Source organism: Strongylocentrotus purpuratus, unplaced genomic scaffold (genome assembly GCF_000002235.5).
Source record: "Strongylocentrotus purpuratus isolate Spur 01 unplaced genomic scaffold, Spur_5.0 spur5_scaffold_15, whole genome shotgun sequence".
NCBI classification, from domain to species: domain Eukaryota; kingdom Metazoa; phylum Echinodermata; class Echinoidea; order Camarodonta; family Strongylocentrotidae; genus Strongylocentrotus; species Strongylocentrotus purpuratus.
In genome coordinates, this window is record NW_022145600.1 from 25,730,441 (window position 1) to 25,758,273 (window position 27,833).

The following is a 27,833-nucleotide window of genomic DNA, read 5'->3' on the forward strand; positions in this document are numbered from 1 at the left end:
TTATATTCATACTAATGGCAATACTTTTCTCATTTGTTAATCTTTCAGAATGAAGTGATAGCAGTCAACGGCAAGGCCATCATGAGCATCGAAGACCTCCTCGAATGGGTGATCATGGAAGATGTCAGGTGGATCGATGGTTTCCCCACGATCTGCCCCAACGACCACGCCTCCAGGACCACAGGGGAGAGGCATGGTGCACCCTCCACTACTACCACCACAGAGGAACAGGGCGGGGCATTTACGTTCGAGGGTGTGGCGTCTATTAAGAATCAGGATGGAGATGCTATTGAAGAGTTACCATTGAGCAGATTAAGGTGTACAGATGAACAAGCCACAAACTCAAACGGTCAGTGGTCTTTTGTAATATAAATGAAATCAATTTGAAAGCCCGGTCTCACGTACCTGAAGGCAATACCGGTAGCTGTAAACTTGTATACATCTCAAACTGTCACTGACCTTTTTCTCTCATTTTTCTACTTTTATTTAAACCAACTTAAAGCCCCACTGCACTACTTGTAGCTATTTGCGCCCTCTATATACCAAACAATGCCTAATCGGTGACCATTGGTCCCCCACGATCCTCTTTTTCTTATGTTAATTGAGAGCTGAGTTGATGTGATAACCACCTGTCCAGTGACCTTGCAGGGTGGTCTAATCCCTCCTGTACACTAGTACAGATGGGCTTTAATATTAGGGTAGACTTTCCCTTTAAAGGGACTTTGTAACATTGTTCAGATGAGAGATAGTGGTGCTAAGGTAGTGACTTCAATGCTAGATGTACAATTAAAGATAATCTGAAAATTTGAGTGAAAACGGATCATTATTCATGGTACAAATTGGGAAAAACTGATCCGATCGATTCCTTAATTCTCCCAACTATATCATTCTACTTCTATTCTGCTACTTGTCAAAGCCTGTTCAGCATCAAGACAAGGACAATTTAATTACATTTTAGGTGAATGTAAATCGTCACAAAGCAATAAAATGGCTCTACGTTCCATTCCATTGTTGACAGATTTTATAGCCTGTTTTATGTATTTTTCTCATGGAAAAACGGTTGGGAAAATTCAAAAATGTGTTGACAGATTTTATAGCCTGTTTTATGTATTTTTCTCATGGAAAAACGGTTGGGAAAATTCAAAAATGGTTGGGAGAATTAACTGTTAATCACTGTTAGAGGGTGCCTCACATCGACGCCTTCAAAGAAAACCATAGATATCTTCGTGGTTTGAGAATTTGTTCAGGATTTTTTGCATGTCAGAGGGTTAGTATAGTAGAAGGAATATAGTAAGTAACATTTTATACAAAAATTATGCAATTTTTTTCATCAACCTTCAACAATGTTACCAAGTCACTTTAATACCAGTCAATTATCGGGGTGGACTTCCCCTTTAAGGATAGTAATGAGAATAATTCCATTCAATAATAATTTGAACAACCGATACAGGAGAAAAGACACAGATGCCTCCATCTAATTGAGAATTTTTGAGCAGATTGTAAGTTTCTTATTTTATTAGCCAGATGGGTACCATATGTTTATGACGAACAAAAAAAGAATGAGTACATGTTTACTGGCAATGTGTAAACCATATCTGTTGTTGGTGTTACATGTTTGTACCGGTATGTTTTTCAATACCGTGTACATGTACCATGGATAAAGTGAGAAAAAACTTAATCTATTATGCAGGAAAAAAACCCCATCCCTGTACAGGATTAACAAAATCAAATACATGTAATTCTGTTTGATTTTACAATATCAGAAGATGTTGTTGCCTATCAATCTAATTACAATAGAGCATTTGAATAGCATTCCCCAAGTTGTAATAATAAATGTGCTTCTTGTGTGATATTTACACATGTGGAAACCAAATTATTGTGTAGATGATAAAAGGCAAGTTCATGAATAATGAATTGCCACAGAAATTCAAAATGGTTGCCTAATCACTGAAAACATACAAGTTAATATAATTTCTTCCAAACTCCAAAGATTGCGAATGATGTACAATCTACTGATATTATGTGTATATTATTATCTGCTACGTGAGAATATTGGTATTATTAGAAAACAAAAGCATAGAAATAAGAACAAGAATACAGTAAAAGGGCATAATTGAACTGCAGCATTCAAAAATTCAAATAAAACTACTTTCAGAGTAAACACATGGGTATATTAAAATTTAAATGTATATGAGATAAATTGTGAAAATTCTGAACATTAAACAAGTTTGCAAACAAACTCGGCCCCCCAAAAAATAATTTAATTTTTTTTTTTTAAATAGAAAGAAAATGAAACATAAAAGAACAGCAGTAAAACAAGACACAACTACAAGTTAAATAGAATATCTCTGAATGACTGTATCAGGGCTCCAAAGTACCCTTTTACTAAAGTGGGTCTAGATTGTGTATGCATGAGCTGTACTCTTAAATTTTGAAATTGTGGGGGTCCGGGCAGACTCAAGGTGTCCATGTGAACTGGGCACTTGTTTATAGTGTCAAGCCCTGTGTTGTACAGTATGATGACTCTGGTCCTAACTTTAAAAATATTTCAAACCCTTTTGAACATTCTAGAACCCTGCAAAGATACGGAAGAGGACCAGAAGCTGATGGTGGTCAGCTACCCCAGCTACTGCCGTTACCATGGCAACCTGAAGAGGATAGAGAAGCAGGGGGACAAGTGGCGTAGCAACCCCCTCCTGAAGGCCCTGGGGCTCCTCTCCATGCCCCACCCTCACACCAAGCTGCTCTTCTGCCGAGACGAGTTTGATCATCCCATCATGGAGGAGGACGAGAGGTTGTGTGAATATACAGGTAGGTGTATGTAGGATGCAGGCCTGATAATTACCCGATCATATCCCTATTTTTTCAAATTTTCCTCTTATTTTCTCTATTTTCTCTATTTTCCCCTATTTTTCCCTATTTTTTCCCAACTTTCTTACTCAAAAGGGGGGGGGGGGGATGTTGTTTGATGCCATTTTTTACTCAAGGGGGGCATGGTTGAGGGAAAAAATATTATTTTTTTAGTGCTCACTATCACCCCAGAGGATGGTGAGACAAATATTTTACAGACAATAGCTCGATAAGCCTGTCCTCATCAGCTTGAGTTTGCCAAATAACCCGCTATTTTCAGACTCTGGATATTATCCTGATGCTCAAAATTGCGTCTCCACCAGACCAATACGCTCTTCATAAACTAGCTCAGACGGGCACAAATTAGCCCGCTATTTCCCAAATAGCGGGCTATTTTGGAAACAAGACCAAGACTTCTTGGGATATTTTCTTGACCAAATATCCCGCTAATTGCAACTGCGGGCTGATGTAGACGCAAATTAGCTGGATAATTTGCGATCGGGATGGTTCAAATTGCGGGATATTTGGCAATCTCGAGCTGATGATGCCAGGCTTAAAGTAATCTTCTACACTAGGTGAATCCTTTGATATCATCACAATAAAAATAACCTACAACCCATCACTAACCCAATCCTTTCCCTATACCACGAAATAGAGCCTGGAGCTACTACTGCAGTTGGCTTTGCAGAGTACTATTGGTAACTTGCTTGTATACTAACCTGACTTGCCATACCCTGAAAACATACACACTGTTTTGTTGCTTAGACTCTAATCAAATATAATGCCATTTTAAAAGTTTTATGTTTATATGATGATTGCATTTGTATATTTCTAATGTGGATATTTTGCATTTGATTTGATTTTGTATAGCTCCCAAACTGAAAGGTAGACCAAGGAAGAAGAAAGTGAAGTTAAAATCAGATGATGATCGGTATGAACCACCTAGAAATCACAGCGGCTCACATAACCTTCAGGTGAGTTTTACTACAGTTTCGGTCCACAGCATCAAGGGCCAAACCCATATCTCCAATAAGGATAATGATGATTATTACCCGTATCAGACATCTGAGCTGGTCATTTACAAAACCGTATTGCCCTAGTTTTCACTAGCAGTGGGACCGGAGGGGTATATTCTTTGTATTTTCCTTGGTCTCCCTGCGCGTATTGACTTTGCGTGTAGAGACGAGTGAAAATATACCTTGGTATTTTCCACGGTCTCGCATCCGGCCGGGCATCTTGTATTGACTGCGCCGTATTTTGTCATTTTCATTGCGCATCTATTATGCGTACGAGAACCTGCGCACTTTGCGCGCACTCTATTGTGACGTAATAATCACACCAAATGCACACAGTTTGCACTGTATCGAAAATTGTGTCAAGCACTGGATGCACAGTGCTGGTTTGACAAAGTTTGTTCAGTTCTTGAGATTGTCATGGTGGATGTCTGTATTTGCTCTAGATGTCTGATTTGGATAACAATAAAAATATTGACTGGCTTTACTTTCGGGGGATATCAGAAATATTGACCGCGCTAAGACCATATTGCCCTCGTCTTTCGACTCGGGGCAATATGATCTGAGCTTGGTCAATATTTCTGATATACCCCTCAAGGCCAGTCAATATTATATAAATAAAACTGTTAAAAGTGGTCTCCAGGGCCCCGTCTTACAAAGACTTACGATTGATCCAAATCAATCGCAAGTCCTCCAATCAATCGTAAGTTTGTAGTATCCTATGTCTTATGTATATAATTGAGATTGATATCAACTCTTTGCAAGACGGAGCACTGGAGTTTATGAGGAAAAGGAATCGATATCATCTTGTTCAGCAATTAATGCTAATGATCCTTCCGTAGTTGCAGTTGTAGATATCATTGTCACTAATATGGGACACGCGCCCCTTGTAACGGTACATAAATTATTAGATTGATGCGGGTGACGCTTAATTAATGCCTGCACCAGGCAAATTTTCTTTTTCTATGTTCCATATGTTTTATACATTCATGACATGCAAATGAATAGTTAAAGTAAAAACTGCTGCAAAAGTAAATGACATAAGTTGAAGTTACGTGGACTACCTGGAGAATCACTACATAATAAATTCATGTCAATGATGGTTCTTACTTTTAATCAGAGTTTACTTTTAAAGATAAAGTTGAGTTCTGGTCATGCGATTGCATTGTGAAAGAAACGGTGTGGAATCGATGTAAAAAGGTTGATCATCTAGCGTATTGGTGTGTACTGCAAGGTTCTGGAATCATCAAAATGATAAGAAATTTGGCTCAGTCTTAAGTAAAGTTACAAGCACTGTACACAGAAAGATGTATATGGGGCTACATGAACATGTGGGATAAAAATCTGTCTTTTATGTTGTTATTTGCCATATTTAGAATATGAAAGCATTTGAAGAGCCATGCTTTTCAGGGAACATTTGTTATCTGATGTTCTTCCACACTTGCATAATAACAATGATAATGCTCACAATTTATGTTTTACCTCTTCCCAGAACTCTACTTTCTCTTAAAGTATAAAGATTAAAATCCAATAGCATACATATACAGTGAAACATGCTTAAATTGCCCTTCTGTTTTTGACCTAAGAATTAGGCGTGTTTTAATCCTAACTCCTAACGGAATATTTTATTTTGTTCATATCTTCCATTAAAAAGAACACCTTCCTGCTTGCTAGCAAGAGGACATACAGGGTGGGGTCAAGGAGGTCAAGAGACAGACTGGAGCTGGGGTCGAGTGGGGCCGACACCCTATCTCAGCTGAAGGCGGAGTTTAGGATGGGTAGAGTGACCAGTGAGGAGCTCTTCCTAACGCACCTCTACAAGTACATGAAGGACAGGAACACACCCATCGACAGAGTGCCACACCTTGGATTCAAACAGCGTAAGATAAAGATACCATGTCCCTTTTGCAGCCAACATCAAATTCTGTAGAACTTTGCAGGAATTGTGAATATGTCATGTATGTCCTATCTGTGAAATTCAAACGTTAGCGGTGTCCTAATATTCAAATTATGTAAGGAAACCCGTTTACTTGCTAGACTTCACTGTCAGACACTATTGAGTGACAAAATGGCTTTTTTTTTTTCTTCTTTGGTAATAACATACATAACATGAGCTGTGAAGGGTACATGAGCATTTGTCTACATCAATAACCCACTTCTTGTAATGGCCAAAATTAAACTGATTGAATCTTTGCGCAGCATAAAACGTACAGCCATTCGGTACAATGGTCTGAAAATCAGACTATTTCTTACTGGCTCTATAGCTTTTAAGTCGATTCAACAACTAATAGTCGTTATTTTCCCACTTAAAGACATTTTCAAGCCCCCTTTTTTTAGGGAAGTTCTAAATTAGTATTTACTTCCAAATGCCATTGGAATTTAACCTTTTCATTTTTTTGGCCTGCAAATTGGACAATTGAACTACTAAGAATGGCCTTTTTTAATGGATGGGGGAGGGGGGGGGGGGGGGGGAGGTAATATTTGAAAGTTTATGAGTACTAGAGCCTTGTGCCATACCCTGTTATTTTGAGTGTTTTAGATTACTTTATATTTGTTATATTTGTTATTGAAGTACCCAGAGTTGCAGGCTTTGTTTTGAACATAAATGTTATCTCAACAAGTCATGAAATTATACCAAAGCAACATTCACACACACAAAATAAGACCAAAAAACAACAACTAAGTAACTTTAATATGTGTAATTGAAATTCAAACGATTAAAGCCTGTCTGCACTAGTTTGGCTAGGAGGGATTAGACCTCCCTGCATGGTCACTGACAGGTGGTTATCTCATCAAACCAGCTCTCACTTAACATTAGACAAAGGGGATCATGGGGGACCAACGGGTACCGCTAAGGCATTGTTTGCTATATAGAGGGCGCAAGTAGTTACAAGTAGTGCAGTCCCGCTTTAAACCACCTCAACTGATGTAACTTCATACAAATCCATCTTATTGTCTCTTTTTGTTGTTGCCTGCAGTTGATCTGTTTGCCTTCTTTGAGTTAGCTGTCAAGCTTGGTGGCTATAGGAGTATCACATCACAGAAACAATGGAAGGTCATCTATGATCAGCTAGGGGGCAACCCTAACAGTACCAGTGCTGCAACATGCACCAGGAAACACTATGAAAGGTTTGCAAATATAAAAAATGATCATTCAAAATGAATTCAAAGACAGATATTTTATCAAAAGATTTTTAAAATATATTTTTAAACCCTTAATTTAACCTACCATGTATTTAGAAACATCTTCAAATTACTAGAATGAAATGCTTTGGAATAGAAAAAAGAGATATGCGGGGAAAGTGTATTCACATGTATATATGTTTTAAAGACGGGTATAAAGCACAGCTACTTTTCTGTGCTAAATGTAACTTTCATCTAAATGCTCGTTCATTAAGGGCACACAACCAATCAGTGAAAAGGTTTCTGCAAACAAACTGGTCTTCAAGAAAGCTTGGACCAAAGAAGGAGAACCATAAGTAGGACTTGGAGAATAATAGAAATGTAGAGAAGTACGGGATAAGATATGACCTCCACTGAAAACAGTATTTAACTACTGATGGAGCCACCCTACTAAAAAAAGACTAATAAATAAATAAAATAAATGTACTAGAAGGGGAAAAATGTTTTTATGCCTCCGCTACAAAGTAGCCGGAGGCATTATGTTTTTGGGTTGTCCGTCCGTCCGTACGTACGTCCGTCCGTACGTCCCGTTCTCGTGATCGCGTTATCTCAAGAACCGATTGGTTGATTCCCGCCAAACTTGGGTCATGTATGTATCTCACAGAGCCAATGAACTGATTAGATTTTGGGGTCACGAGATCAAAGGTCAAAGGTCACAGGGCTCATTATTTATGCGAAAATGGCTCGTGATCGCGTTATCTCAAGAACCGATTTATGGATTCCTGCCAAACTTGAGTCATGTATGTATCTCACAGAGCCAATGAACTGATTAGATTTTGGGGTCACGAGATCCAAGGTCAAAGGTCACAGGGCTCATTATGTATGCGAAAATGGCTCGTGATCGCGTTATCTCAAGAACTGATTGATGGATTCCTGCCAAACTTAAGTCATGGATGTATCTTGCAGAGCCAATGAACTGATTAGATTTTGGGGTCACAAGGTCGAAGGTCAAAGGTCACAGGGCTCATTATGTATGCAAAATAGCTTGTGATCGCATTATCTCAAGAACCGATTGATGGATTCCTGCCAAACTCAGGTCATGTATGTATCTTGCAGAGCCAATGAAATGATTCGATTTTGGGGTCACCAGGTCAAAGGTCACAGGGGTCTTTATGTATCCAACAATAGCTTGTGATCGCATTATCATGAGATCAAATAGACAGATTACTATCAAACTCAAGTCATGTATGTATCTTGCAGAGCCAATGAACTGATTAGATTTTGGGGTCACCAGGTCGAAGGTCAAAGGTCACATGGCTCATTATGTATGCCAAAAATAGCTTGTGCATGCATTATCATTAAAACCCACAGATGGATTACAATCAAACTTGAATTTAAAAATTGTTTCTGTTTTGGTTTGTAAAATTGCTCTTATGGCGGAGGCATCATTTTTGACTGCGCGCAGTCAAAGTTCCATCTAGTTAATCTTGTCTTCTTCTTGTTTTGTAGGTTGCTCTTTCCATTTGAGCAGCACCTTCGCATGCCAGACAAACCAGCAGACATGTATGGTGCAAAGGACAAGAAGAAGAAGAAGGACAAGAAAGATAAGAAGAGGTCGAGGGTCAAACACGTCAGAGAACAACTTCAGGAGCTTGAGGCATGGCGGCAAGCAGAGAGGAGAGCGCAAGAGCAGGTAAGAGATTGCTTCAAGTCTAGTATTGTGTTAAGCAGAGCATTTCAGAGACTCTAATCCATAAGTAATACCTTAGCTTTAGATTCTCCTGGCAAATGTAGACCAACGTCTTGCCAAAGGACATTAGTGCCTTGGCGGGACTTGAGCCGCGGACCTTGTGATCCACAGTCCAGTGACGTATCCACTCGACCACGACACCTTTACATACAGTATATTTAATAATTGTGTCCATGGAGTTGTTGAAACCTATAAACTAAGGGGGAAATGAATTCGCTACCTATTGCTCTAAGCAAATGTTGATAAATTCTCCACATTAAACAATTAATTTGTTTAGGTAGGTAATGGGATTCTTATGTGAGAAGAACTCTGAAGGTTGTGATGCCTAGAGCTCATTACATTTCAAAGTATATATATTGATTGCCCTGCATACAGTGTCAGGATTTAATTTAAATTTTAAATCCATCCTTGTGTATTTCCTTTTTTTCTTCAGATGCTAGAGCAAGCAGGATTGAATAGTGTCGTCATGAGAGACACAAGTGCATCCGTGTCAACAGTAACTACCACTGTGCCAACGAGCACAGCCACTATAACTCCATCAATGACTGTCAGCGGAGAGGTGAAGCCTGCGATGAGCATCAACGGCATGCCCATCATGACCATGCCTCCCATGATTCCACAGTCACCCGTCGTTCAGCTTCAAGGGGGAAGCCACCTCTACCATCATCATCTTGGTCTGAAGAACATGGGTCCAGTCATCCTGGCCATACCTCAGGTACCCGTCTTAGCAGCTACAACAGTACCCAAACAGGAGAGGGAGAGTCCCGCACTGGGCCACCAGGCTGCCGAGGACCAGAAACAACCGTTGCAGCAACAGCCTGCTCCTCAGTCGCAGCCATCGACTGTTTTGGACAAGGTGAGCGGCGGGGCACCACTGATGCAGCAGGGAGAAAAAGCAGAGGTAAAACAAGAGGAGGCAGTGCCTATCAAAAGTGAGAGAACACATTCAGTTATGAATAACTCAGTGGTCAAAGAAGAAAGAGGTCTTGTAGATCATTCAAGGCATATTTCAAGAGGAGTTGATAGCAAGCATGTTAGTCGTGCGAGCCCTGTGAACCATCTGAACAATGTCACTATGGGTGACCTGAGGTTAGGGAGTCAGGAAAGCCTCCTTCCACGTCCATCAGTCATACAGCACACGCATCCCAAAAAGGTGAAGCTGGAAAGTGATGTGCCATCGGGGTTGATCAATTCACCACTTGCAAGCGCTGTGCAACCCAACGACCTCATCTTACGCAACATGACGAAAGAGCAATTTGCAGCTGAGCAGGAACACTACAAGAAAGTGGTGGCAGAGATGCCAGGCTTGCTGGGAGCAGGACCACGGTTCCTATCACCGTATCATATGACATTCCTGCCACAATCCCCTCTCCTCTTCCGCCCTCCAGTAGAACTCAATAACCAAGCTGTTATGAGTATAGCCCCAACTCAGGTGACTAACAAATTAAGCCAGTATGAATTTGATGATTCGAAAAGCAAATCTCTTCTACCAGAACCAACTCCAGTCAAACCTCATGCTTCTATAGTACCTCCAATACGTTCTTCCTCATCTGCTTCCTCCTCTTCCTCCTCCTCCTCCTCTGCATCCTCCTCTCGCTCGGTCAAGTATGAACCCGTTCCGGAGCAGGAGGAACCTTGTGACCTAAGCATGCCTAAGAAGCTGAAGAGGTATTATGACAATGTGCTAGAAGACGAGATTTATGGGAAGCGTAGGCCGAGTGTCATCAGTAATGCCAACTTGCATTCCACAAGCAATGTGATAAGGAACTCTCCAGTGCATAGATTAAGAACTTCCGATAAGAAAGTCCGCAAGCGTTCCTCGTCCCCTCTCTCCAACTCTCGCGAGCACCATGCCATGCTTTCTTCCTCGTCGCCATTGCACTCGACTCATTCAGCCCCACTGATGGCTTCATCTTCCCTTCTTGGCATGGCACCTAAAGTGAAGATGACACCCAATCCTCGAGGTTCCATCACTCAGGGTATCATTGACCCAGCCACTAACCAGACCCATCCTTCCCTTCTACACAAACTCCCCGTCGTCGACCCCTCCAAGGCCCCCACCCCCAAATCCTTGGCCCAGGATCTCGTCCCCCAACATTTCCCTCTGGACTTCCCCGCAGCTCTCAGTCTTCCGATGGCAGTAGACAGCATGGGCAAGCCTCTCCAACCCCTGACTGATCTTAGTCACCTCTCTAGGTTTCCCATGCTCCCTTACTACCCTATGCTTCCACGCCCAACATTCCTACCGGCTGGGTCGCCCTTCCTGCAGGGGCTTGTCCCAGGTATACCTACCAGTCAGGCAGAGAGTATGCTACAGCAGGGGCTTTTCTTCCGCCCTCCGTTCCCTTTTGCGCCATCGGTGCCTTATAGTACTGCACAGCTTCCTCGGGACTCCACCCAGGCCTCCTTGTATAGAAGCTAGTCATATCATTGCTGGACATACACGCGTAATTGAAGGTTTAGATGACCACACACATCTCCATTATGTTTATTGGGAGAATTATGGAGGTTTGCTTTATCTTATTGATGTATCGTGAGACGGACCCTGTGTATGCTTCCAAATATATTGTGCAGAACCATTCCACAATTTGTTCTTGAAGGAAAATTTTATTGCGGAGAGAGTATGCACATTTCTTGTAAATTAAACTACATATTCATATTGACGTTTGTACTTCTGAACCACTATCGACAGAAGTTTACAAACAGTTTGTACCGTGACCTATAATTTGCATTTGTGACCTTTGAACTCAGGAGACCTGTATATGTGGCAGGAAGAAGCAGGCACAGAAGCAGAATCATGTATTGGTTGCTTCGAACATTCATGTAGCACCAACATTATATATCAAGTCTACAGAAATTTAAATGTACACGTACTTCATCAATTACATCTACGTGTAAATGTCCAGCTTGGTAAATACAGTTTGTCCATATGTTACTCGGTATCCGAGCCGAAAAAGACAAAAGCACTGCCGTAAATACGATAAACATCCATTGGGCAATTGCACATCAAGTTTTGTTGTCACGTATGTTTTCCAGTTTGTTTATTGGTCAGTTTTTGTTTATTTTGTAAGTCTTCCATCATGTGCCTTGTATAAAATTTATATTTTTGCACAAATCAAGTGTTTTATACATTTTTCACAAAGCCTTCATTCTCATGAAAGTAATATTTTTCATATTTCATTTTACATTTGATTTTAAAAGTTTATTTTGGGGTATCGTGAATTTGTGATCCATTTGTTTTGTATTTGTGTGTGGATGGGACATTACATGCCATTGCCATTGTAAAGTATGTATTATTCTAAGATGTTTTGATGTTCAATTGTCATAGTTGTCATGTTGCTGCGATTTGAATCATGGGTATTATCCGTCTTCTTGAAATAAGTAAATGTCTTAGATTCATTAAGTATGTTCCTGTCTATCAATCCTAAACTCCTGTCAATTTTCTCACTCTTTGTTATACAAATTCAAACGTTAATAGAATACCATCAAAGCAGTTTTGCAGGGAATCCATTTCAAACACAGCAAGTGTGTACATCTACCAGTAATGATGCCATTGGATGGGCAATCTTACATGTACTAGACATTTTTAGGAGTACACTTTTTTATTCTAGCAAGTAGCGATATCAGTGAGATTTAGAGATCATGGTGTTGATGAGAAGATAATCTTGACAGAAATATGACACTGAGGCCAGTATTCATAAATGTGAATTAACATTAATCCAGGTTTAAGGCTATACTGAACTGAACTGCTACAGCTGACCTGAGATGGTGCTAGAGGGGATTTGTAGTGCGTCTAGTACAGAATGGCTTTAAACCCTGACTGACATGCTAGATTTAGTCCTCTAATTTATGGAGCGCCAAATTCCAATCTCCGCTTCCCGGGAAATACGATCATGATGTACAAATGGAAATCATGTCATTGTGAAATCAATTTCTGATTTGAAAATCATGCCTTGATTAATTTCATTTAATCATATTGTTACAGGCATACGATCATTTGTATGGAGTAAAGAGATTGAAATTAGGCGCTCTATAAATCATTGGACCTTAAGCATAATTAAACCTAAATCCAGGATAAACTTACGTATGAATACTATGACCTAAAGATGGTAAAAAGTGGACTCTGATTGGTATCTTTTATCTTAAAAAGTAAATATAGGAATTATAACAAAAAATTGAACTACAGGTATGTTTAAGCCTCTTCAGGTCAATACGTTCTACCTCTGTTGATGATTTAACAAAAAATTATGGGAATTTACTTCTGATTTTCTTTTCTCTTTTGATGAAACTTCTGAGATGTATGAGTAATGTCACATGAAGGACATAAATAGTCTAAAGAAAATAGATCTCAGTAACTACCTCTGAAATACATTTCGACAGTTAGCCCCAAAGGTCAACAGTCTCAAGGATGTAGCTAATGAAAAGCAAGATGTTCTCAATAACAATCACAAATGACTAACTTTTTGATACTATTTATGTTTCTTTTTCATGCCCCCCCCCCCCCAATAAATTGAAAAGTCTGTAGCTTATATTCATAAAATAAGGATTAAAGAGCCTATCCCATTGATGGATAATGATGATGATGATAACTGCATGTATAAAGCATTCCCAAATTGGTCTTTTGAAATTGATTTGAAACGGGTTTTGGAAAATTGATTTTGGTGATTCTGAACCAAGAAAATTGGTGCTTAAAGCTCATTACCAGTAGCAAAGATTTGTCAGATGGGAACTTCAAGACCGAAATCCGATCCCCTTTCCGCAAAATTTTCTGGAGACCAATGGGGACGACTTGTTACTGTAATCAGTCAAATGGGGCCGGCCTTCCCACATGTACATGATCATGTCACCACTTACGTTACCATTGCCATGCCTATACAATCTTTAATTATACAACGTGTAAAATGTATTGAAAGATTGATTCAGTTTGCATGAATATGCCTGTGTGATCATGTCATTATTTCATTACTTTTCATACATGTACAAACCAAAGTACCCATGCTTCACGTTCACTACACTATGTGCTAAACATACATTAGATGTTATCGACTCTTGACAGGTTGGACTTGATAAATTGGGATTTATATTGCAACTCAATTGAGGGAAATGGGATTCATATTTCAGTTAAATTGTTGGATCCTGCAAAATTGCATAATGCCTAAAAAGTTATCGGCTGTAAGAAAATGATGTCAGGATAAATAGTATATTTAATGCACCCCCCCCCCCTCCCTCCATAATTAAAATATGCAAGAATAGTTTCTGCCTAAGAAACAAGCCTAGCAGAGGCACTCCTTTTCAGTGCCACTGTTATGTCACATTACATTATTTTGTTAGTATTAAAAATATCGAGTGTTATGCAACAGTAAGACTATGAAGGGTTCATTCATTCTTTAGGAACATTTTACTCTGGTGTTAAAAGCTGCAATAATATCTAATAGATTGTCGTCTATACAATGTCTGCAATTAATTAAATGAATGATGTGATTTTTGATAAAGCTAATTTTTAAAGGATGTAAATTATGAAGATAAAACAGTCGATGAAGGAAGAAGTTTTTGCTGAATAGTAAATTAGGCGATCATACAATATATGGTTGCTTTCAAAATCTGTTGTTTAAACAAGTAATGGCATATTATTGTCCGTAATGTACACAAAATGTTTACGGTTTAATTAATTTTTAATTTCCCGGAAGAATAACAAATCTAATTAAAAATATATATTTATTTGTGTTGGATTAACTATACCAATACATTTTGTCATTTTCCTGCTACGGAGTTCACCGAGCGAAACTTATTGAGTCAAAACATTTAATTTACTAGTGAACAAATGTGCAATTTGTTTTCAAACACCACATTGCTTTTACTGCATGTTGTTGTCTTCCAATTCAGTTCACAAATAGACAGTTTTAGATGGGCAACACATTTTTATGCTCCAATCATTTCATACATTTGGGTAAACTCGATAATGTCTTTGTTATCAGTATCATACTAACTTTTTTTTGTAAGCTGTTTTTGGTATGCTATTCAATTAAACCTTTGTGAATAATGTAAAAAAAAAAGAAGTGTCATTTTCAGTGTACAGTGAGCTACCGGTATATGTATGAGAAATGTATGCAACATAAGTGTCATTTTTTTTTGGACTGGGTCATTTATCGAAGCCAACTTGCCAATCGTTATAGAGTAGTCAGTACCCTCTTGATTCCCCCAAATTATCGTTTTTCAAGCCTCTCTTTGTAAAACATGTTTTCTTTCTATTCCTCGAGATGGCGACATCACTCTATCTTGTCCCATACGTCACCAACTACATGTACATTAAAGGTAAAGACCAGTATTGGAAACGCCCCAATTTCAAAAAATGAAATGGAAGTTCTCATTACCAATCATGTGAAAGAATATGTTTTGACTAATACATGATGATAACAAATTTGCCGGGAAACCGCCTACTAATTCACATATTTGGTAAATTTGTTTCTCTCATGGTCTGTGAGAGATATAGGGTAGTCCCATATACATCTTTCTGTGTATAGTGCTTGTAACTTTACGAAGAATGGGCCAAATTTCTTATCATTTTGATGATTCCAGAACCTTGCAGATGCTAGATGCTAGATGATCAACCTTTTCTGATCGATTCCACAACGTTTCTTTCACAATGCAATCGCATGACCATAACTGGTCTTTACCTTTAAAGAGTTTACATATCTGATGATGATATTATCATTTAGGAGGTGAATTGTTGCCAAAAATGCACAAAATTATGAACGGACAACACCTAGACGCCTGGTTAGATATCCTTGTCTTTATGGCTGCCGTTAACATGTTTGTGCACTTGAGCCAAACTGGCTTGTACCTCGGTGTGAAGAGACTCGTCAACGCACCTCTGGCTGTCAATTGCCTGCTCTAGTATTGATAATTTAAAGCGATACTGAACCAATGAACTTTCTGCCCAAGCGACTGTTTATTGCACAGCGCCATCTCATGGTCAACTCTCCAACAGCACGTAACTCGATACCTAATTTCCACTTTGCAGACAGAGAAGTCAATGCGAGAACCAACAGCGCAGCTAGAGAAGTAGAGAGTTACGGGACTATACTGCTACAGATGACCTTAGATGGTGCTGGAGGGGATTTTGCGGTGGTACATGCACTTCTAGTACAGTATATATGGCTTTAATTAATAGAGTATGCTTTTGCAGTGGGTCTCTATATTGACAATCTTGGCTTTGATATTTGAATACTCCAAAACTGGCATTTATGCTTAATTGTATCAAAACCCCTCTATTTCTTGTAAAGCATCTGTTACTTATTGTGTGTGGGAGAAATATCAGATATTGAAATTATGGTAGGGACAATTTTTTTATACTCCAACTGGAACCGATGTACTATTTATATATCATGTTGTTTGATTATGAAAGTAAATAAAAACTATGCAGTATTTGCATAGGAATTCTTCAGAACAGCTGTGCATTTTGTTTTATTGATTATGTATGTGTTGGTTTAAAAAAGTATGGGCCAAACATCTCAATCTTGGATCATGAATTTGTTCCACCCCAAAAAGCTTTGTTGAAAGCTGTCCAGTGTGGAGTGAATTGAATGAACTTCAATCCCTAACAGTACTAGTAGTGTTAGTTATGATCCATTATTTTGTACCTCCATTGATCCTCTAATCCATCGATCCTCTATGGCAGGAGAAAAACTTTTTATTTTGTCAAAAGGTACAGGGTTAGGGCAAGGTTTCTGACATATGGTTACATACATGTAGGTGTGGGATATTGGCCACAGAGTAATTGTCATTGAGAATGTTGAATCACACAAGAATTTGATTTGAATCTTGCCTTATTCTAATCTAATAAAAAGAAAAAAGTATTTATGGGACTTAAAGGAAAATTCAACCTCAATAGACAAAAATTAGACTGGTAAAACTTGAATTAAAATCTGACAAAACATAGGAAAGTTATCAATTTTAAATATTTGTATACGCTGAAGGTATATGGGCTCTTCAAATTGACTGAATCTTAAATGTCCCTGTGAGGCAGTGCCGAATAACTGTCGCATTAATTTCAACTCGCAAAATGGCTAAAATGTAAATGTTTCAAAATGTTTGAGTCAGGAGGGTCTTTTCTATCAAGAGCACTTATCATATTCTTCTTCTTCTTCCAGTTAAGTGCCGCTTCAAGGTGATGAAGATAATGCTATCCTTAGTAAATTTAGAGTGCAGGGGTGATAGTGAGCACTAAAAAAAAAAAAGTTTTTTTTTGTTTTCCCTTCAACCACGCCCCCCGTGAGTAAAAAAAAAAAAAAGAGGATTCGCTGGGAAAAAATGGCATGTAACAACATTCCCTCCTTTCGAGTAGAAAAATTGGGCAAAAATAGGGCAAAATAGGGAAGAATAGAGAAAATAAGAGAGAAATCGGGAAAATCAGGATCAAATAGGGAAGAATAAAAAAATCAAGATTTCTTTTTTTTTTTTAATTTAATCGGGAAGAAAAAAAAAATCAGGAAAAAATCGGGAAAAATAAAAAAAAATCGGGAAACCGATTTAAATCGGGTTTTTATCAGGCCTGAGAGTGGTAAACCCAAGGGAAATGGGACTAAGGAGAAAAACAGAAATTAATCATTTTTTGTAAATGAGAAACAAAAGCGTTGTACATGACTACTTGTCACAATCCATCGACCAAAATGCCAGTTTCAGATTCACATACCTGGTAGATTTAGTTCTCTCATTTTTCAAACATTCATAACTCCCTTTAATACAAATGGTCCAATCAATGTATTTCAAACTTTTGCCATTCTGTTTCTCTCATTTTCTGCTCTCATACAAACTAACTCATTACAGAGTTTGGATTGCTGTTTAAAGGTACTATGTCCCTTTTGCAGCCAACCTCAAATTCTGTAGAACTTTCAGGAATTATGAATATGTCATGTATGTCCTATCTGTGAAATTTAAACGTTAGCAGTGTCCTCATATTCAAATTATGCAAGGAAACCCGTTTACTTGCTAGACTTCACTGTCAGACACTATTGAGTGACTGACTGGCTTTTTTTCTTCTTTGGTAATAACATACATGAAAAGAGTTGTAAAGGGTACATGAGCATTTGTCTACATTAATAACCCACTTCTTGTGATGGCCAAGATTAAACTGATTGAATCTTTGTGCAGCATAAAACGTATGACCATTCGGTACAATTGTCTGAAAATCAAGACTATTACTTTTGGGCTCTATAGCCCTAAAGTCGATTTGACAACTAATTGTCGTTATTTTCCCACTTGAAGACATTTTCAAGCCCCACCTTTTTTAGGGAAGTTCTAAATTAGTATTATCTTTCAAATGCAGTTGGAATTTAACTTTTCATTTTTTTGGCCTGCAAATGGGACATAGGACCTTTAAGAGACAATAATTTAAATTGACAACATCAACTCATGCCACTTCTACAATCTGTTCAAATTTGTATGCACAAACTCACAACACCGTCTGATTAGAGCAGAAAGGCATTAACTCAATGTAAAGTGCTATAACACATGAAATTGACAGCTTTCTTGCTCTCAACAGACCATACCATGTGTGTGTGTGTGTGTGTGTATGCTAGGGTGTTTGTATGTCTGTGTGTGGATGCGTGCCTGTATCTGTCTATTTATAGCAGCTGTTAAGATGATCACAATTTCCTGATTTATATTTAATTTTGCTGTCTTATAATTTTCTCAAATGTTTAGATATTTCTCTAACAAAGTTGTAAATTTTATATTGTATACCGGGGCCCTGCCTACAAGCCACCTGCTTATTAAGGGTATCCCTCCATGTTTATGTTTATATTATTATTTTAATACAATGTGTCAATACTATGTTATATTTGTTCTTCTTTTTAAAGATGGAAAATAGATTAAAATTGAAAACCTGAATTGAATATCTACGAGGTATATTCTCAATGCAACGCAACTTTCATAAGCGCACATTAGGATATCTTAAACGGGGACCAAGGAACCTATTTCAAAGAACATTTTCATTTACAAAACATGAGATTTCATGTAAATTAGTGAGAGCTTGGAAATTGATGAAAACCAAAGTAATATACTGTATCTAAGGCAAATGAATCAAAAAAGTACTGAAGACAAATGTTTATAGCAAGATAAGCAAACTCATGTTGCTTTTATTGGAAGTTTCTTCATACAACAATATCATATTGCCTACAAAGTTTACTTGCAATCTTGCAATCCTATAAATAGAAGTCTGTTATGCATTTTAACAATAGATTCACACTTAATAGTACAAGTATACAAAATAGCATTATGACTTTTCTTTTTTTTAGAAAATGAACCCACACTGCCCAAAGACAAGGCAAATTTCTGTTTTACACTAGTACTAAATGCATTTTATAATTTTATACCCATGCATTATTCATTTACAAAATGTGATGTGTTGACAAATACATGCCATATGAATACAAGTACACATATATGATTACTTCTTTATCCCGCTGTACATTCTGTACAGTGTATCATCAAATTTTGCTCATCCGTTTCAACACAGTTAGATGTGTTCTATACACTATGCAAATTGCTGATGTACAACAATATTGCTTTGAAGGCCGTTCATTGGAAGAAAACCATTTTCTTTCTCATATTTTGGTCCATATCTGCCTAATTCTATGTAAAAAAAATTCTGTTTAACGCCAGGCACTGTTAGTATCTCTATGAAACTACATGTACATTTATACAAGTCATGTTTTACACATTCTCTTTCTCATTATTTACTTCAAATTTGATGCAGAAAGTACCATGATCTGCCTTATTCATGTTTACATTTGTCATATAACAAGATTATTACTCTATATTTTTCTATTTACACATCATATACAGTTAAAGGTACACATTTCTTGGGCTTCATTGGATATTGCTGAGTGCCTTGCAGCAAAGCATTAGCAGGGAGAGTTCCTAATACTCTAAAGGACTGAATATTCCCTCTGTTAATATCCATTTATCTGGCAATTGAAGATATACCACATATAATTTTTGTATGCATAATGTGGCACAAATAAAATAATGTGATTGTATTTTTTTAACATCTTAGAATGTTTTCATCTACTTTTTATTTACAAAATACAGTAAAGTTCTAACTTTTATGCCACAAGCATGTTTTGTCCACAACTCAACATATATCTTGGGTTCAGCAACAACTATAAATTGAATGGCAATATTTTGTTTACAGAGTAAAACTGAGCTTGGAATAAAGTTTTGGCTGCAAATGCAATTTTTCCTGATATTTTTCCTTCTCTTAATTTACCCCTTTCTTGAATTTGAACTGATCCCACACTGATGACATGATATAACAGCGCTTACAAGAGAATCAAATCCAATATGCATTGAAAGTCACATTGGGCCCTATGTAACGTTTATTCAGGATTAAACTTTAAGTTAACAAAAGCAAGACCATATGCTGAAAAATATACACTAACAACAATATGAAGAACAATTTATGATTTATGTTGATATTTGAAACTTCACTAATTCAAGTTTACATTCCTGTACAGCCGTAAAATGCAATGTACAAAATGACACATTCATCTTGTATTGTACAGTACTTTAAGTATATCGTCGGTGGGGTGACAAAACCTCGTATCTCAAAAATCATGAATTTTCCTGTCTCAACAAATTTAGTGCTGTGACACCATCCTTTCTTTTTAAAACTGGAATATTTATACAATTTTTCATGTCATTGTTGAAATACAGTAAAATAATTGTTTTTATATTTGAAAGTGAGTTACAAGGTTTTTGCGTTTATCTACATCGAGATACGAGTTTTTAGTTTTTATTCAAATTGAGATACGAGTCCTTACTTTCAACTCTGAAAGAGTTACGAGGATTTGAATACACTAACTTCAGTACTGTTAGGCCGTGTGTGAGTTACAAGGAAAAGGAATTACGTATCTTATGTTACGAGGTTTTGTCAGTGCAGCTTCAAAGGGGGTTAAAGTTACGAGGTTTAGTTTAAGGGTGTTTGTGTGGAATTTGTGAAAAAACTGAGAAGGAGGCGATCCATGGATTTATCAGGTGGTGTCGTAGGCCATTAGGAACAAAATTATGCAAACAAATAAAAATCTCAAAAAATTGAGATACAAGGTTGTGTCACCCCACCGACGATATGCAAAAGGATTGATAACTACAAGTAGATGTAAAAGTTAAGAAAATAAGAAGGACACATTTCTATTGTCGGGACATAGTATTTGTTTAAGCAAAGTCACATCTAACTGTAACCCCATTGCATCATGCATATTCTCGAAATAAAGAGCATTCCATAGTTCACAAAAATTTGGCAACCACATTCAGGATTTTGTTTCAATGCATTTTTCACAGCTACATGGCGGGAAACTCTTCAGTATTTCTTGGCTCGAGAGCGAAGCTTTCGTGTGATAACTGTAACAGCGCCCTCCGTAGATTTGGCTTCGCCTACATATTGTCGGCTTATCATCTGCAAGCAAGGAAATTTTAGAAATGAAAGAGAGAACATTATTAGGCAATACGTATAACTTTTACATGCAGAGAGAGAGAGAGTGACAAATGGTCTTACATCCAAAAGGGGTCCAGGGGGGGGGGGGGGGGGGGAGGGGAACCAAATAGTTATTATTGAGATGGTCATGTTATGAAAGACATTCCCTGTATCGCACTTACTGTATTAGGGGGGAAATCTCGCAATATTTGATATTTAACAATTTTATTTCAAATAGGAATAAACTTGTGTGAGAGTTAGTAGGTGTGATGTCATAGGTACATCTCTGCAATTATATTATAGAGAATAGGACAGAGAGAGATATTGGAAATTGGGAGAGAAGGCAGGGGAGGGAGAAAGACAGAGAGAAAGAAAGAGAAGAAAAGAGAAGTTAAGAGAAGAGAAAGGAAAAAAGAAAAGGAAATAGGGCTATCCTTGATATACATTTAGTATGACTCTACCTAAATATATTAGAACTTCTCAATATGTAACTTTAAAAATGTGCACCATACAGTATTAAGTGGACAAGCACATTGTAAATTACTTAACAATTAATAAACAGCCAAACCTACTTTAGTGACCACCTGTCTACAACAAGCACATTTTTTGTTTCCTTAGAAAAAGGTTTCTCGTTGAAACATGTACTAAAGGAACCTGTCTACAAAGACCACCTGTCTACAATGACCACTGTTTGTGTTTCCCTTGGGCGGTCACAATAGACAGGTTTGACTGTACAAGAGAAAGAGAGAGAGAGAGAGAGAGAGAGAGAAAAAAAAAAAGATGGATCTAAAGAAAAAGAAGAGAATCTTACCTCATGAGGGGAGGCCTCAAACGGTGCAGAAATATCGGTCTTGTAGAGCTTCCTCTTCCTCTTCTGTCTCTCCGGCACCATGGAGGGGACGAAGGTGGCCATCTCGACGGCCTTGGGCGGGGAGGGGGACGGAGGCTTCACCACCTCAGCGGAGGAGGGGGAGGCAGCAGCCGTGGCCGTGTCTACCAGGCGTTTGGCTGGAAGGATAACGGTTGGAGTGAGGTTGACTGTGCATGCTAATGATTTAACCATGAGGTTGATATGGGAAGAGGGTGGGGACGGGGTCACCTCCTCTGCGGAGGGGGATGCAGCACCCATGGCCGCACCCGTGGAAGTGCATGATAATGATGAGGATGGGGCTATGATGTTGTTATGGCAACAGATATTGAATGGTGGATGTTAAGCATGGGAGACGGAGCAAGGGCAGGGGTGGATTTCATCGATGAGGAAATGGTGAAGGTTAAGATAAGGGTGAGAGAGGTGAGAATGGATGCAAAAGGTTTCGCCATCATGAATTGCGATTAATTAATGTTGTTCCCCCAAAATATGTAGAATAATATGGATGCCAAAATAATAACCACAAAAAGAATTCAGCAAAATAATATACAAAAGCAAAAACCAAAGGAGATGTTAATGAGAGATTTCACACATGGAAGGAAGTTAGGTACAGTGTAGCATTGAACAAACAAAAAAAGGAATATTTAAATAATCATACAATGGCGCAGAAGAAGGCAAATAAAAATCATTAAATATAATGAAATGAAAAGTTGTAATATATTAGAGAAGTATTTAGAAGAAAAAAAGTTACCAAACAAGAAGAAGAAAAAGATTAAATCCATATTTTTTACCCCAAAGAAGAGTTAGTATATTTAGGTGAAAGAAAAAATAACAAATGGCCATTGATACATTTGCAAATTATCAAGCAACATTAAGAGCAAATTGCAAGGTAAAAAAGAAGATAAAATCAACAATGCAAACAAAATGATTTGAATTGATTTGAATTAAAAATGATGAGCCATCATGCAAGGGAAGAAAAAAGAAAAACACAGCACACTATTAGCAAACCTGCTAGATCGTAAACACATCAAACATTGAAAACTTGAAACATGTGTCTATGTGGCACATACATAAACAGTAATGTAATGTACATTTAGCAGAAATACATTTTATGAGCTCTGTGTACATGTATTTTGAAAGCAAGGAACGTTTGTCACAAAGTAAATTATGGAATGCTTTTGTTCATAAGTTCTACTAATGATTCAAGAATGATATTTATAATGGCGAGATAAAAATACTGAACACAATACAATACAATATATATGACCATAATTATGAACAGTACTATACTGCACTAAAGGAAGCCAGATATATGCTTTCTACATGTAGATATATAGCAAGAAGTGGTTCAACGCGCAACTCAAGATCACGATCATCGAGAGAGAGAGAGAGAGAGAGAGAAAGAGAGAGAGAGAGAGAAAGAGAGAGAGAGAGAGAGAAAGAGAGAGAGAGAGAAAGTGAGGAGCTACAAAAGGAGAGATAAAAAACTAAAACAAACATGTTCATAGATAGAATGAAAAAGAGTGGTAAAGTAAAAGGGGAGAGAACTAGGGAGAAATAGAAATTCACAATTAGTTGTTGGGGTGGGAAGGGGGAGGAGATGGGAGGGGAGGTAGATAAGAAACCGTAGCCTTTCCAAAGCAAAAGCATGCAGAGAAGAAAACGCTACAACACAGAAAAGAGGCAGGATAAATATATGGAAATTGCAGTATTTATTGTTGCAGAGAGACAGATCCAAGTCAGTATATTTCTTTGACTCACTACTCATATGCACAAGTTACTCACCAGTATCATACACTATGTAGAGAGGGAAGCGGTAAAAGGGAAGAAGCGAGACAAAGAAAGAATATGATAGTGAGCACGTACTAATCATTCATTTATTCCATTAAAGATAAAGACCAGTTATGGTCATGCGGTTGCATTGTGAAAGAAACGTTGTGGAATCGATCAGAAAAGGTTGATTATCTAGCTTATAAGTATTGGTGTGAACTGCAAGGTTCTGGAATCAAAATGATAAGAAATTTGGCCCAGTCTTGGTAAAGTTACAAGCACTGTACACAGAAAGATGTATATGGGACTACGCACACGTGCGTTAAATCTATCAGGTCCAAATAGATATAATAATTTACCAAATATATCAATTAGTAGGCGGTTTCTCGGCAAAATTTGAGTGATCACTTATTAGTCGAAACATATCCTTTCACATGATTGGTAATAAGAGCTTCCATTTCATTTTTTGAGAGGGGGGCGTTTCCAAAAGTGGTCTTTACCTTTAAGCTTTAACAGGGTCTCTATTTTCAGATACAGAAAGGCAAGGTAAATGTATTGCAGGACTTTCTTACATGTAGAATTAGACAGGCATGGTTACAAATTAGAGTCATATTGAGAATTGTACAATGACACTATAGTATGAGTATAAATGTTATACATGTACATACACGTATTAGAATGTTAAGGATCCCAACAGGGGTACTATACATCTATTATGACAACCTTAATGAAATGAAATTAATCAGTGTTTGAAAACTTGATGAACAAGAAAGTCTTGGACGTAATGATAAAAAGTCATGAAAATGGTACAAATAGCTTCATTTCTTTGTTCTCTTTGAAGGTGCTTCATTAGGGACTTTTAGATTTGCGTGGACTGATACGTGTGACGTCCATTCAAGGCAGTGCATTAAAAGGGCGTCGATCGTAGCAATCCCCATTGTCTTCGTGCAAATCTAAAAGTCCCTATTAGTTTTGATTGGACAACTAACTGGAAACATGATTGATGGCAATAACTGGATTGCATGATTTCTTTTTTTGATTGTTTAATTTTAGTATAGTTGGTGCATGATAACAAAGATTTACAATCTCAGGAAAATATGAGACATGATAGGGGCTTCCACAAAATACGACGAAGAGAGAGTTCATATTATTATAATTCATGCGTCTAATCTTAACCACAATTAAACAGGGCACGTGACAATCAGCTTTAAAACAAACAACAGGGAAATAAAATCAATTTCAACAATGCTTCTTGCACAATAAGTATGATTATGAAGCATATTGTAGCATTCATAGATAAGTTTTTTTTTTTTAGAACAATTATTTTGTTGTTGAAAAACTTGAAAGACTCCATATGTCTACAAGAGGATTGAAGGAGACAGGAAGGGGGTGAGTAATTAATTTTGTAATATGGTTATGAGGATAGAGCAGGTATTGTACTAGAAGGCCACGTGCAGCACAATTTGTATGATACATTGAGTGTTTCACAGGATATACAGCATATAATCGAAATTATAAGCACTTGCCTGCAAACCATTCATGTTTTCTATCTCACTTGCCATTCACATTTAGACTTGAAATGATTCTTATTTTTGACACGGCATTTTTAAAGGCATTTCACTGCGCCATCTGTGAATGAGGGTTATCTTTCTAATGAGTCATTTTGAATTTAGCGCACTGTACAAAGAAGAAAATAGAAGACTGTATCCCGATCATCATCCATCTAAACAGTTGTAAGACACTTGCTCCTGTAACCTAACCTAACCCTTTACCTTTGGCGAAAAAAGCCTGGATCAACTGTTGTGAGAGCAAATGTGGGGTCACCCTTAAAACACCTCCAAGATTAAAAGTCACCAGACAGACGAAGGAAGGGTTATGTAGATATTCGTCGAGCCTAGCCATTGGGCATCATCTGTCACTGCTACCCGACAGTGAGGTCATGGATGGGATCCCCCCCCTCCCTTAGCGAGTCATGTACATGGTTATCTTGCTGCTGCAATTTTTTTTTACTGCATCAAGAGAGAATAAGGCTTATCTATCAGCTAAATGATCATGAATACAGTACAGTACCATGAAACAAAGATACACAATGACAGGCTGCATCAACATCTCTGAGATTAATAATGGTTGGATGCCTGCCAAAAGGCCCTTACTGCCATCAACAAGACATATCTCTTACAACCTTCTAGCAAACAGCCAACGTCATATCGAGGGGTCACTGACACAAAGACGTAACTCCAGTTTGACCCTTTCAAGAAAAAGTGGTTCATGTGTCACTGAGCACTTGGGCCTTAAGTAATTAAGTCTATGTTTCACTAGCGACTTCAATGGGATGTTGGGTGGAGTTAAGTCTTTGTGTTTCCTGCACATTTTCTGAACATTTTGATATCAAATACTCATTTTGGCAAAATATGGAGTTACGTCTTTGTGTCACTGACCCCTCGATATGTCCTACGATCCCATGATATGAACTTACCTGATTTTCCAATGGGAGAGTTCTGAAGGTATTCGTTGATCCTGGCCAGAGGGCCTCTCCTCTGACTGCTACCTGAGAGCGAGGTCGCGGAAGGGGATGTCCTATCCTCCGGTTGGTTCTCTATCTCCTGCAGGACAAGAGAGAGAGAGACAAAGATGGAGACAATCAATTGAATGATAGAGAGGTACACCATGATACATAGATGTCTTTGAGAGTGTGGAAGGGTAAAGGGATAGGAATTCTGAGAGACAGAGAGAAAGGGAGAGAGAGAGAGAGAGAGAGAGAGAGAGAGAGAGAGAGAGAGAAAAGAAAGAGAGAGAGAGAAATGAAAGAGAGAAAAATAAGAGGGAAAAAGAAAGAGAGAGAGAGAGAGAGAGAAAAGAAAGAGAGTACATCAAAGAAACAGAGAGAGAGAGAATATATACAAAGAAAACAGAGGGATACACACACCCCCACTAAAAACAAGAAGGGGAAACAAATTAAGAACAGCAGGCAATGGAATGAGAGACAAACACAACAAACTATTATTGTGTGATCCCAGGGGCTATTATAGATCTCACTTTGTTGAAGTGTTGCAGCCAATTCAAAACAAACTAATCATTGACCAGCAGAAATAAAGCTCTGTTCACAACCTATTTTCCACACACATGTACAGTTCTAGTCAAACATTCCCTTACCTCATTGAGACTGGTCTTACTGGATGCCCGTGTGGCACGACGTGCACGACCCTTTGGCTTGACCCCAACTCCATCGTCTCCTCTCAGTTTCTTGGAACTCTCTTCCTGGTCCTGAGCAATAATTAAACAAATGGTCATGATTATGATGACAACGATGGCGACAACATCATCATCATCATCATCATCATCATCATCATCATAAAACGTCCATATGCACTTCTACAAGACTTTGGAATCTTTACCCGGCGAGAGCTCGGTTGCCCTGATAAGGGGCTGCAGGAATTACTCCCTACCTTCATCTACAAGTACGCCCCCACGTACATGGCTTCTCTCCACCCAGGTGTTAAAATGGGTACATGGAAGGACGTGAGCATCATTTTTATCTAATAAGCAAGTGTGCACCTTTAAACGCATCGTTTAACAACGTTAAATCTGAGATGCATGACCCTACGTGTTATGAGTGTCTGTGATATGGTGTAATATTAAAAAAAAAAAAAAACTTGCGCTTCAAAATGATCATGAAGTGCCTCAAAAAGTAAAAATCTTTGAGTGACCTGTTTTACCATACTTATTTTCCCCTATAAACTGTAGTGTTATAAAAACCATTAGGAAAACAATTTTTGAATTTTGATTTCCAATCATAAATATTTTGATAATCAGACAGGCGATCGGCTTGTAAAAGTCATGGGGTTCCTGACTGAAGGTCTGTAAAGGTCTATAAAGGTTTATAATTATCATTGCAGCATGAGCTAAATCCAGGATTTTGTTTCAGAATCTGAGACAAAGTTACCCAATCCCTTCAAAAATGGGGACGAGCTGGCTGGAATGCTTCCA

At 38.0% G+C, this 27,833-nt stretch overlaps 2 protein-coding genes across 5 annotated transcripts in view; one reads left to right on the plus strand and one right to left on the minus strand.

Moving 5' to 3' along the window:
- The window catches only part of LOC577835 (AT-rich interactive domain-containing protein 5B), a 38,407-nt gene extending 22,224 nt beyond the window's left edge, over positions 1–16,183 (plus strand). The window contains exons 3-10 of the mRNA XM_030985898.1: positions 49–349; positions 2,572–2,811; positions 3,721–3,824; positions 5,518–5,743; positions 6,842–6,992; positions 8,496–8,679; positions 9,170–15,048; positions 15,419–16,183. Of these exons, the coding sequence (XP_030841758.1) occupies positions 49–349; positions 2,572–2,811; positions 3,721–3,824; positions 5,518–5,743; positions 6,842–6,992; positions 8,496–8,679; positions 9,170–11,158 (3,195 nt within the window). The 3' untranslated portion in view covers positions 11,159–15,048; positions 15,419–16,183. The remainder of the gene's footprint in view (positions 1–48; positions 350–2,571; positions 2,812–3,720; positions 3,825–5,517; positions 5,744–6,841; positions 6,993–8,495; positions 8,680–9,169; positions 15,049–15,418) is intronic.
- Positions 16,184–20,004: 3,821 nt separating this feature from the next.
- Positions 20,005–27,833, minus strand: part of LOC579091 (kinesin-like protein KIF20B) — a 38,465-nt gene continuing 30,636 nt past the window's right edge. For 3 of the 4 annotated variants that reach the window (XM_030985902.1, XM_030985899.1, XM_030985900.1), the window contains 5 exons: positions 27,000–27,110; positions 26,323–26,449; positions 23,862–23,873; positions 22,020–22,216; positions 20,005–21,190 (listed from right to left, as the gene is read on the minus strand). In XM_030985902.1, coding sequence (XP_030841762.1) covers positions 21,095–21,190; positions 22,020–22,216; positions 23,862–23,873; positions 26,323–26,449; positions 27,000–27,110 — 543 coding nt within the window. In that variant the 3' untranslated portion in view covers positions 20,005–21,094. The remainder of the gene's footprint in view (positions 21,191–22,019; positions 22,217–23,861; positions 23,874–26,322; positions 26,450–26,999; positions 27,111–27,833) is intronic. The other variant, XM_030985901.1, reaches the window with a different exon arrangement.